General features: G+C 57.8%; 1 protein-coding gene across 1 annotated transcript; it reads right to left on the minus strand.

Annotated features, from left to right (window-relative positions):
* Window positions 1-3,520: 3,520 nt before the first annotated feature.
* On the minus strand, window positions 3,521-7,239 carry BARX1 (BARX homeobox 1). Its single transcript, XM_064455725.1, has 4 exons — window positions 6,770-7,239; window positions 4,658-4,946; window positions 4,441-4,525; window positions 3,521-4,083 (listed from the first exon to the last, which is right to left on the minus strand). Exons 1-4 carry the CDS (start codon window positions 6,972-6,974, stop codon window positions 3,919-3,921), a joined length of 744 nt encoding a protein of 247 aa, XP_064311795.1. The 5' UTR covers window positions 6,975-7,239; the 3' UTR covers window positions 3,521-3,918.
* Between the last annotated feature and the right edge of the window lie 4,351 nt (window positions 7,240-11,590).

Consider the following 11,590-nt stretch of genomic DNA (forward strand, 5'->3'; position numbering starts at 1 on the left):
ACTCTGGGCAAGGTCGCTGCCCCCTGGCAGCACAGTGGGGCACCCCCTCACAACACTGGTATGGGGTCTGGTCCGCTCCCACCAGAGCAAGCACTCCTGCGCTTTTACCTCAGTACAAACCCAATGTCATTAATCTTAAAATCCTCTGGCTCCATGGAGCGATTTTCAAATTGACATTGATGAAAAAACAGAACCCTTCTCAGGTTTCCCTGAGATGCTTCATAAAAAGAGAATTTAGGATGTTTGAATTGGAAACTCACCTAAATGGATTTTTGTTAAGAAAGCTATCATAACATTTGCCGATTAACTGTGACCAGATTAGCATTCAAACATGGGAAGAACCCACTTTTGGTCTTGCTTTTCCAACCTTCAGTCTACACCCTTCTAACTTTGTTTACAGAGAAAACATATGCTGCTTTACCTATACTGCTGTAATTAAAAATGGTAGAGTTCCCCGGCACGGATGCATTTCTGCCAGAATAAATGTGTTGTACCTATACAGCTTATTTTTATACAGAAAACAGAATAAACATCAGGTATATTAGTTATGTGTATACTTTACTGGCCCCAGAATTATACAGCACTGGCACATGACCCCCCGGGCAACAGGGGCAGCTTTTCTGGTAGCTGTGCTTTGGGGTGCTGCAGAGAGCCATCACCCATGCAGGCAGAACAGGGCCCTGAGGAGAAATCACAGCACTGGACAAAGTCATCCAGATCTCTAGAGCTCCAGAGTCGGACATCTCTGAATATCTGGACTGACACAGCTTTACTGCTGAAGTGTTGTGAACACAGGGATTGCCCATCACAGCCTGACAGCATCTGTACTGTTTCATTATAGCTGTAAAAGGCAATTAGAAAATGAAATAATTATGCTGCACTAACAGAAATTATGCATTGGCACAAAACCCGGGTGCTAGTGAGGCCTGTTGTAACTTCCTTGTGGCAGCTCACCAGCCAACGAAGGTTACTGGTGCTGACTGTGGTAAGCCCCAAAGCCCTGTTTGTAAACACACTTGGATATGATCAAAATGCGTTTGGAAGGGCTGTCGCTAATAGCCAGTTGCACTTGCCTTTGCTTTTCAAACAGAAGGTGAGACCTCGCTAGGACCCCTCTGCTCCTGACTCTGAGGTACTGCCACTGTGGTGCAATGCCCTGCCAGCCGGCCCAGCAGGCAGCCTCCCCCATGACACAGGGAAACTGATCTTTAACAGAAGAAAATGTAGAAACTCATTAAAAGAGAAAAAATTATTAAAAAAAAAAGTTTTTTACGATTAAAAGAATATCTCTTGTCGGGTATATTGTCAATGACTTCTAACAGTTTTCTCATCTGATTGAGAGGACTTTGGGTTTTATTAGCCTCGGTGAGAAAGCAGGGAGGGCTCCTCAGCTCAGCACACATGCACTTCCCGATGTAAACAGCTCCTTCCAAAGCGAAAGTTTGTCATTAAAATCTTTACTACTAAAAACCGTTTCTGAGCGAGCGGCTCCAAACATGGAACCTATTCACCAAGAGGTCACGGTACGCTGCTGCAGGTACGGTGTTTTCCTTCGTAACGTGTTTACATATCCAAATATACTCCTTGCCGTTTGCTTACTAACGGCAGGGGCGCACCCCGGGGGCAGCGCGGTGCCCTTCGCCGGCTCGGAGCCTGGCCTCCCCGCTCCGCCGGGCGCACGTCAGGGCCTTTCCTGCCGTGGGCCAGCAGAGAAAAGAAAAATTCCTCCGGATCCTGCGGGGAAAGGCGAAGTGGCCGGTGCACAACTTGCGGAGGGAAGCCCCAGCGCGAGTGCGCAGCCTGCGCTGCCCTGGGCGCCTGCCCGGGGCTCCCGGGAACCGGGGCGAGGGGCGGTGGGGTGCGGGGGGCGAAGCGGGGCGATGGGGTGCGGTGGGCCAACCGGGGCGGGACGGAGTTGGGATCCGAGACGCAGAGAAACCCGCCCCCCCCGAAGGGAGCAGCCCCCAACGCCCCGGGCAAGGCCGGTCCTCGCTGCCCGGTCCCGGCTCGCTCGGACGAGGACCTGCTCCCCGACCCCGCCTAAAGCCGTCCTGCTTTCCTCTCTTGCTGTCTAGGAAAGAAAAATGCGATAAAATACCTTTCCTTATTTAACGCCTTTATGGCCTGCGAGAGAGAATCACTTGTCCGCCACATACTCAAATGCAAAAAGAAAATGTTAACATTCTATCGTAAGCGCGACAGCAGTAAAAGAAGCGTAGCTCTTTCCAAATGTCCCTCTATCGTCGGTGACGGACGCAGCTTGTCATTCCGTAATGGTTAATGCGCCAGTGAAACTACCTTTTAATTAAAAACGGCTGCTTTTTTTCACGTGCACCGGAGTCGTTAGCCTGTAACCTAAACAGAAACAATGGCCAGAAGATGACATAAAGAAATGACCAACACCCACCGTGCCCTGCCCGTGCCGAGGGACCCCGCAGCCCTCCTGGGCTCTCCCCGGCCCCGCCGCCGGCTTCCCAAAGCTAATCCTTATCCCAAGGTTAACTAAAATATTTCAAACCAATTATTTGTTTAAGTATATATGTCTGTTTAGTGCAAAAATATGAACTCGCTTCCTGTTTACTCAGCGATGGCCGTATCCTGTGCTTACTCTATCGCTCACCCCGGGAGTTTGTTCAACCTGGAAAGGGGAAAGCCGGCCCCGGGCAGCGCGGAGCCCGCCGGCCGCCCCCGCTCACCTCCTCACCCGGCTGCACCGAGCCCGGACCCGGAACAAAGGAGGAAAACCGGGAACAACCGTCTCGGAACTGGGAGGCTGCAAGCTCAGATCCGCCGAGGGCTTCACCAGCCCCGGGCTGCCGCTGCCACCGGGAGGCACCCATCGCCCCCCCAGCCCGCGACTGCTAATTGCGAGGTTTAACTGGGAGGCCGGCCTAATTAGTGCCCCTCAGCAGGGGCTCAGCCTGGGCCCCGGCCCCGCTCCTCGGCCCTCGCCGCTTCTTGCCGTCCTTCGGGGTTTTTAGCAGGACGGCGGTAATTGCACGTCTCGGTAAGATGCTCTGTAATTTGGGATCTCGATGGAAAAAAAAATACAACAGAGACTCGGGGAAAACAAAAACAAACAAAAATTTGAAAAGTAAGGAGAGGAAAAAAAGCGTGCTACAGCACAGTGACTCACAAAGAGCCCCCCGGGGAAGGGGAGCAGGGGTTGTCCCTGTCAGCGCCCCTGCTCCCCTCTGCCCCAACCGCCTTTTAAAAAAGCATCGTTTAGGATGCGCAGTGCGAAATCTAATTAACTTATTTGACAGCAATTAACGTATCTTTAGAATGCGAAAGCACCTAAAATTTCCCCGAGCATTGATTGCGGGTCTTGCCTCTTGCAGGCCAAGCCGTCAGGGAAACCGACAGGAGAATCCGGCCCGGTACCGGCCGGGATATTCCCGTGCTTTGTTCTGTCCCGGGACATCTGCCTGCATGTTGGAGTTTGAATCTCTAACCTGCCTCCTCGGAAAAAGACAAAAACCAAAAAACAATAGTTAAAAAGCATTACATTACTCGGAGCAATAGTTCATAAAATACTTTATTGAAATAAAGTAAATATCTTCCATGAATAAAACTGATCATAAAATGCAGTTTTCGAATAACTAGGGGCACCACAGGGTTTTAGACAGCGAGTAGATGCGGAAGATGGGATCCAGTGTCCTCCTGGCCCCTCCGGGCCGTCGCACAACGCAGGTGGCCGTGGCGCAGCGCTCCGCGGGCGCGGAGAGGAGCAGGGCGGAGGGGTTGGGGAGGGAAGAGACAGGGGCGCGACCGACCGAACCGCCCAATTAACCGGGGAACGAAGGCGAGCGTACCCACTAACAGTGCTGCCCCCGTTCTCTCCCCCCCGGGCCGCCGCGGGAAGGTGCGGGACAGGCGGGCAGCCCCCGGGGGGCGGCCGGGGCCTCCTGGGCAGCCTCACTCCTCCTGGCTGACCTCCGCCGCCGAGCCCAGGCCCTCGGGAGGCTTCTCGGCGTCCCGGCCTCGCTCCTGCTCCGAGAGCTGCTCGCTGCTGGGGATGGAGTTCTTCTTGGGGCGGCCCTTGGGCTTGGTGGGGGACTCCAGGCCGCCCCCCTGCAACACCTGCGAGGTGAGGAGGGGGCAGAGGAGGGGGGCATCCCGGTAAAATCGTGCTGCCACCAGCTCGGGGCAGTAGGAGCCTCCCTCTGCCCCGTCCCCCGGCAGCCCGGGGAGCGGCGACGGCTGCCCCGACCAGTGCCCACCGCCCACCGTACCCGCGGGGCCCCGCCGCAGGGCCGGGCTCGGGCTGGGGTCCGTCTGCGGCCCAGGCCGCGCCGGCCTTAAAGACCAGGAGCGTATATATATTTTTTTAAATCATTAATAATTTTTGGCCAGGGGCGGCATGCAGAAGGACGGGCCTGCGGGGCAGCGCTCGGCACCCCGGCGCCGCGCGCAGAAGGATTGGACTCGGGCACTTACTATTTTCTTCCATTTCATGCGCCTGTTCTGGTACCAGGTTTTCACCTGGAGCTGGCTGAGCCCCAGCGATTCGGCCAGGTCTATTCTGCGGGCGAGAGAGAGAGAGGCGGTGAGCCCCGGCAGCTTTTGTCTCGGCTGGCAGCTTTCCTCCTTTTGCAGGAAAAATCAGCCCCCGTCCAGTCCCGCCGCCGGTCCGGAGGGTCCGGCCATCGCCTACCTGTCGGGCGTGGAGAGGTATTTCTGCTTCTCGAAACGCTTCTCCAGCCCCATGAGCTGCAGCTCGGTGAAGACGGTGCGGCTGCGGCGCCCCTTCTTGGCCTTACTGCCCGGCTCCGGGTGGCCCGGCTCCAGCTTGCCGCGGAGGTGCAGTTCCAGCGGGAGATGGGGCGAGGCGGAGCCGCCCTGCAGCCCCGAGCCGGCGGCCAGCAGCGCCGAGCCCAACCCCGAGCAGCCCAAGGGAGCCAGCGGGAACTTGAACACGGCGGCCGGCTCCGCCTTCAGCACCGCTGCGGGAGAGAGGGGCCGTCAGAGCCAGGCAGCCCCCTGGGACCCCCGGGGCTGCAGGGGGTCTCGGTTTCCCCGGGGTTCAGACCCTGCAAAGAACCCCGGGCTCCTTCTCCTCCTCTCTCGGCACCGACGCGGCGAGGCGGAAAGTAGCCCCTCGGGGTGCGGGCACCCCCGGGGCAGGGGTCGGGGCCGGCCCTGCCCGGGTTCCCCCGTCTCCGCCGCCTCCGCGGGACAGGGGCACATTTTACCCTTCAACCGGCAGTTGCTAATTGTGGAATGACTTGGGGAGTTACAAGTGGAAATAGTTCAGATGAATAGAAAAGAGTTCCCCTCTAGTGCCACTCCACAGCAGCCGGGCCCGCTGCAGCCGGCCGAGCCCCGGCGGGGTCCCGGCACGGGACCGCGTTTCCCTCCCGAGCAGTTTACAGGATATTTTCGACCGGGGAACAATTTATCCCCCTCCCCGTGAACGGCAGTCCTACGATTTTCCTATGAAGACGCGCCCAGGGGCAGAAGAGGGAGGGTTTCCAAAGGGAGCGAGCCCATCCATCCCCGAGGATGCCGCTGCAGACACGCTCGGGCTGCCCTCGGCCACTGCCCTCCCCGGCTCGGCTCGGTTCTCCCGGCCCGGCCCAGCTAGGCCCGGTTCTCCCGGTTCGGCCACCGCTTCCCGGCGCCGCTGCTTCCCGCGATCCCAGCGCTGGCCCCAAACCCGGCAAAATTCGGGGCTCCCAGTGCTCCGCTCCCGCCGCGCGCGTCGAGAGGGGCTCCGGTCCCGGCCGCCCTGCCGGCACACAATGGGGCGAGCCCGGCGGCGGGAATCGGGCTTCTAGGGGAGCCTCTGCAGGCTCCCCCGCCTCGGCCTAAGCCGAAATTGCGTCGTTGGAGCAAACCGAGGTCTCACTCCCTCCCGGGGCCTGATCATACTCCCACTGAACCCGGCGGGAGCTGTGCCGTCAGGGTTATAAAGGGCCTTTTATCGGGTCCGCTATTTCAGATAGTTCTGCCCATCTTGAAAATAATACCTATTTGCAGATATTCCGATATACGTTGCTCCCTTGCTACTGGCTTTGACGCGTTCCGCTTTCTCCTTTAAAATGAAAACAAGAAATTGGGAATCTTCCTATTCCGTTCATTTCTACGGATAAAGAGCGACGTCTCCGCAGACTAAGACGGCTTGGGAAATGAAAGCTTTCGCACTCAATCACACATTAAATACTGGCGTTTCAAAAAAAAAAAAAAACCACAAAAAAAAAACCACCAAAATCTTTGTCGTTAATAGACCACTTTTTTTCTTAGATACTATATCAGACTGGATAGAACATGCTGGTTCCAGCTTTAAATAAATATATATATTTTATATATATAAAATAATATATCTATAGTATATAGGTCGGGTTTCCAGCGAAGCCCGCTTCCACGGAGCGCCGAGCCGCCTCTCGCAGCCGTACACCCCACTGCCTGGGCTCCGGTCATTCACACCTCATCCAGAACCACGAACAAAACCCCCACGAACATCAAGGGTCGCCCGGTGCAGTTCAATGGCCGTTCTGTGCGAACCGTTTTTCGCGGAGCCGCAAAGCCGCTTTCTTCATTTAGGCCCCAAATATTCGCCAGGCTCCAGCCCGGGAGCCTCCCGCCGCACGGCGAGGGGATACTCCGGCCGGCAAAGCCCGGCGGCTGCCTCCAGGGGAGCGGCTGGAGGACACCAACGGGAGATGCCCCCCGCCTCGCCACCCCGCTCCCGCAGCCCGCTCGCTCCCCTCCAGCCGCGGAGTCTACCCCGCTTCCCCCCCCCCCCCCCCCCCCGCCCGGGACGTACCGAGGTGGTTGTGGTAGGGCCGGGCGGAGAGCAGAGCCTGCACTCCGAACTTGAGCAGCTCCCCGGCCGGCGCGGCCCCCTTGGTGTCCGGCGGGTCAGTGAGGATCTCCTCGATCATGAAGCTGCGGTAGCGGTGAGAGCGGTGGTCGGGGAAGGCTTCGGCCGGGAAGTAGTGCGCGGCCCCCAACTCCAGCGGGTGCTGCATCCTCGCCTCCGCCCGCGGGGGGAGCCCCGGGCTGCCGGGGCCGCCCTAGCGGAGCCCCCCGGCCGTAGCCGCTGGCAGCCGGGCAGCCAGGCGCCCCGCGGGGGCTCTGCCCATCGCCGCCCCCTCCCCTGCCTCTGCCCCCACGGGCCGGGCCCGGCGCGGCCCCCCCCTCCGGCGCCAGCGGCCCGGGACGGCCCCGAGCAGCGCGGCGGGCCGGAGCCGTTACCGCTGCATGCACACCGGGCGCGGCAGCAGGGAACCTCTCTCCGCCCCGGGACGGCGGGCGGCGGCCTATTATACCGCCGGCCCCGGCGGGGCTGTCAGCGCTGCGGGGGAGGGCGCGGGAGGGGCCGCGGAGGAAGGAAGGGGCCGAGGCGGGCGAGTACCTGGAAGCAAGAGGTTGCAACACAGCATTTGATAGCCCGCCGCATAAAGCAAATTAGCCTCGCTGCCTGCTGCGGGAGGGCATGCACCCAAACAAGCGCTGGCCCTTTCAGAGCGCAGCCCCGGTCCCACCTGATCCCCGGCCTCATCCCCATCCTCATCCCCATCCTTATCCTCAACCCCATCCTCATCCACCGCCCCATCCCCATCCTCTTCCTCACCCCCTGCCCCCATCCCCATCCTCGGCACCATCCTCATCCCTGTCACTGCCGCCGTCCCCATCCCCGGGGCTGGCAGGCAAGCCGCAGCTCCGGGGAGCGCCCGGCCGGAGCGGGGACACGCGGAGCCACCCCTGGGAACCGCCCCGCCACCCGCCCCCAGCACCGGCTCCCCTCGGGGGGGACCGGCCCCGCGGCCCGGGCTGTGGACCCGCAGGTGCCCCCCGGCCGGGCCGGGACCGGCGGTTTGGAGCCCCCGGGGCAGCTCCTGTGCCGCCCCAGTGCCGCGGCCGGGGAAGCCTGGGTCCCGGTACGGGCTGGGGGCTGCCGGTCGAGCAGGCCTGGCCCGACGCCCTCGGCACCGGGCTCCCTCCGGCCCTCGGCCAAATCGCTGCAAACAACTGCAAGGAGCTGGGCGGGGAACAGAACAGAACACAGCACGGAGTGGACCGCTTCCCTTGACTTTTACAGCCTTTCCGCGAGTATTTTACTCGGTACAACGGGATTCGTTTAATTCCCCCTCAGCCCCTTGTCACGCAAGGCAGCAGGTAATTAATGAGCGATTCCTGCTCGTTACTGAAGCACTTCGTGCAGGATATATGTGCAAGAGTCCTCGACATTCATAATCCCCAGCAGAAAATGTAGGCGCCGAGGGATGAGGGGAGAATGATTTCGGGGGAGCCCCAGCAGCCCGGCCGGGGGGTCCGGGGGACTCAGGCTCAGCCCCTCCTCACGGCGGGAGCGGCACCGGACACGCGGGACTGAGCCGCGATGACTTCCACGGGAGGTAGTCCCACGGACTCAGCCCAGCCGCTGCCTCTGCGAGGGAGCTGGCGCAGGCAGAGGGACGGGCGCCGGGCTCACCCCTGGGGAGCTCAGCCTCTGCTTTTATGGTTTTCGACCAAAAAAAAAAAAAAAAAAAAAAAAAAAAAGGGGGGGGGATTTCGGCAGGTTTTCTCGGGGCTCGCGAGGGGGTGCAGAGCCGAGGCAGGACCGGTCCGCCGCGGGGGTCACCCATGGGTACTGTCCCTGAGCGCAGCCCACGAATGGACGTGTCGCGGCCGCGGCGCAGGCATCACCTCGTGGCCGTCGGGGGCCGGGGGTTGGCCGGCTCCCCCCGAGCCCGGGCTTCCCGGGGCTCCGGGACCCCCTGGCTTCTCGCACGGCTCCACACCGCCGTCCCCGTCAGGCAACCCGCGTGGTGGACTTTGAACCCGGAGGGAGATACACATGTCCTGACTGCCGGGACCCTCGGAGGATCGAGACACCCGGGACGGTATATTTAATTAAATCGTGACGGAAAGAAAAGGTGGAGGCGTTTAAGGAATTACCGCGGACGCGAGGCCGAGCTGCTTGCTCTTTTAGCCTTATTTAAATCCTACTGTCCTACCGTTTCACCGTTCAACCACTGCATTCAACAAAACCGAGGTGTTCCTCGAATTAATTTATGCTCTGTACTTCCACTGCCTTCCTAGATAACCTGTTCCATATGCTTACTGCGACTCGTACGGAGCAGTTCCGCGCCGATTTTTCTGTTGTCTCCGCGTTTCTTCAGCAGAAAAGCACGCCCCTTGCTCCGTGAAACACCAACGAACTGAAAACGGCCTCATTAGCTCTCCCCGCTCCTCCTGCTGTCCTGACTTCTGCTAGAGGGGTGCCATTTATTCAGGCATTGCCCTTGGCATTTGCAAAGCCGACGAGTTGGTGAACCAGGACAAAGCAGCGGCCGTATTCGGGTGCCGGGGTCCCCTCCCGGCGCTGAGCCCACCCGGCGGCTGCCTGCCCCGCACCTCCCGTTCCCTCCGGGAAATCCATCCTGGAAATCCTCCCGTTCCCTCCTGGAAGCCCCTTGGGCAGCAGCGTCCCGGAGCGCACCTGCCCAGCGCTCCGGGCAGCCCTAACCGAGGTTACGGGGCTCTCAAAATCTGAACAAAACCCCTCCCGCTTGCCTTACGTGGCTTTTTGTCTGCCCATCTTTTGCCCGTCTTCTCTACCTAGATCACAAGGTATTTTCATGCCAAGGTACTGGTTTCTAATGGCCGAGGCAAAAGAGGCCTTTGGAACTATTGTAATAAATAACAAGAAGAATTATTATGAGTAAAGTGAGAAGAATTTGGGCCACATTCAAGGGAGCAGACAAATCCACAGTGGGTTGTTTAAACAACCTCACCTCCGAGACCAGCACACACATTAACAGTACGCATAAAATAAATTTCCAACTCCTCTCCCCCCCCCCCCCCGCAAGCACACACCTTGACTTATTTTTCTTTTTTTTTTTTTTTTTTTTTTAAATAAAACGAACCACACGAATAATTATAATATTTCTCCCCGCTCTCTCGATCTCCGATCAGGTCAAGTTCAGTGCAGTACGGACCTGGTATAATTTCCCAGCATACGGAATTCCCTTTGATAATTTAATGTTTTATATAACTCGAGAAACATCTGCGAGCAGCCGCAGCTAGGCAGAGGCGGCCGGCTTGAGGCTCGCACATCAGACACCCACTCTGGGAGCCGGCCTACCGCCTCCAAGTTCATTGAAAAAAAAACCAACCAAACCAAACCAAACAAAAACCCAAACCAAAAAAACCCACCACCTTTATGGAAAACGCTCCTGTTGTAAGGCTTTGATGCTGCACTGTAAGAAAGGAAGGACGAGCTTCACCATCTGGCTGCACTCACAGTCAACAATTCAAAATCGTTGCAAAGAAAATCCTAAAGATACATCTGTCAATACTTTTTTTAAAATTGTGACCCTTACAATGCCTGAAATTGTCTGATTTCCTGGGTTTTTACGGAGCGCCTAAATCTGTACTCTGATTTTGCATCAGTCTGCCTGGTAGATACAATCCCGAGCAACTCACCCAATTGCTCTATGATAAATCGTATAATTTCAGAGTGGAAGTTCTGCAAAACACGCGGGGCTTTAGGGACGAGCTGGATGAACGAGCTGCAGGCTCCGCATCTGACACAATTTTTTCCCCCAGCTACTAGAGGGAGAATCACCTTTCTCTGCAAAAATGCTCCTCATCTAATGAGTGGGTTTTGTTTTTTTTTTCTTGCACCGGGGCTAGACTTCAGATAACTGTTAGAAACATGAACTATTTTTTGAGATGCCTATTTTAAACTAATTTTATCCAAATGTACGTAACTAGTTTTAGAACCTATCAGTATATCTATCCCATTCAGAAGGTCTTCTAATCTTAGTTTTCTACAAAAATGAACGCGTTTTTAAAGGCTGCTTTTGCCTATTTCTACACTTCAGATCTCCAGATAGGTACTTTGGTCGGGCGACTCAGAAAAGGATGACAGTTCAACTGGTACGAATTTTGCTACGAAAAAGGAAACGAGTTCACCGGTGATTTAAGACCCTTCCCTGGGTAGGAGCGCCTTTGCTTCGCTGATTAATCACCGTTTTGAGGGGAAGAAGAAGAGTTTTGCCGGATTTTGCGCATCACTGTCCCCTCGGTTCCGTAGCGTTTTCCTAACTCGAACATCTGCAACGCGAAAAATAATCGAATTAAAACTCTTTGCCTCCTGGATCCCTCAGGAACTACCCTAGCCGGGGAAACACGTTGACACAAACCGGGCAGTGCGGGCAAGGGACCCCTGGCTTTGCGCGGACCCAACACCGAGCGCCGGCGGCTGCCGCAGCGCCCCGCTCCCACCCAGCCTCGGAACCACCTTGGGCTCCTTGCGAGGACAGAGGACGGCTAAAAGCTGTCAAAGCCATTCCTGGGCTTGCCCGGGGGCAGGAGGGTCCCTGCCGGCCGAACCCAGCCCAGCCCGCCGCGCTGCCCCCGACGGCCGCGCGCCCCACCGCGGCCGCGTTTTGGGGAATCGATGAGCATTCTTGGAACCACAGCTCTCCGTCCGTTTGAAACCCAAACACTTCTCTGGGTTTCCAACGTCACCCTTTTTTTTAAAAAAAAAAAATCGAATAAGGTGTTTTTCTCCCCGCCCCGCCGTGCATGAGGCCGGGGCGAAGCCCGCAGGCAGCCGGGGGGGCCCGGCCCC

The sequence above is a fragment of the Phalacrocorax carbo genome, chromosome 6 (assembly GCF_963921805.1).
Source record: "Phalacrocorax carbo chromosome 6, bPhaCar2.1, whole genome shotgun sequence".
NCBI classification, from domain to species: Eukaryota; Metazoa; Chordata; class Aves; order Suliformes; family Phalacrocoracidae; genus Phalacrocorax; species Phalacrocorax carbo.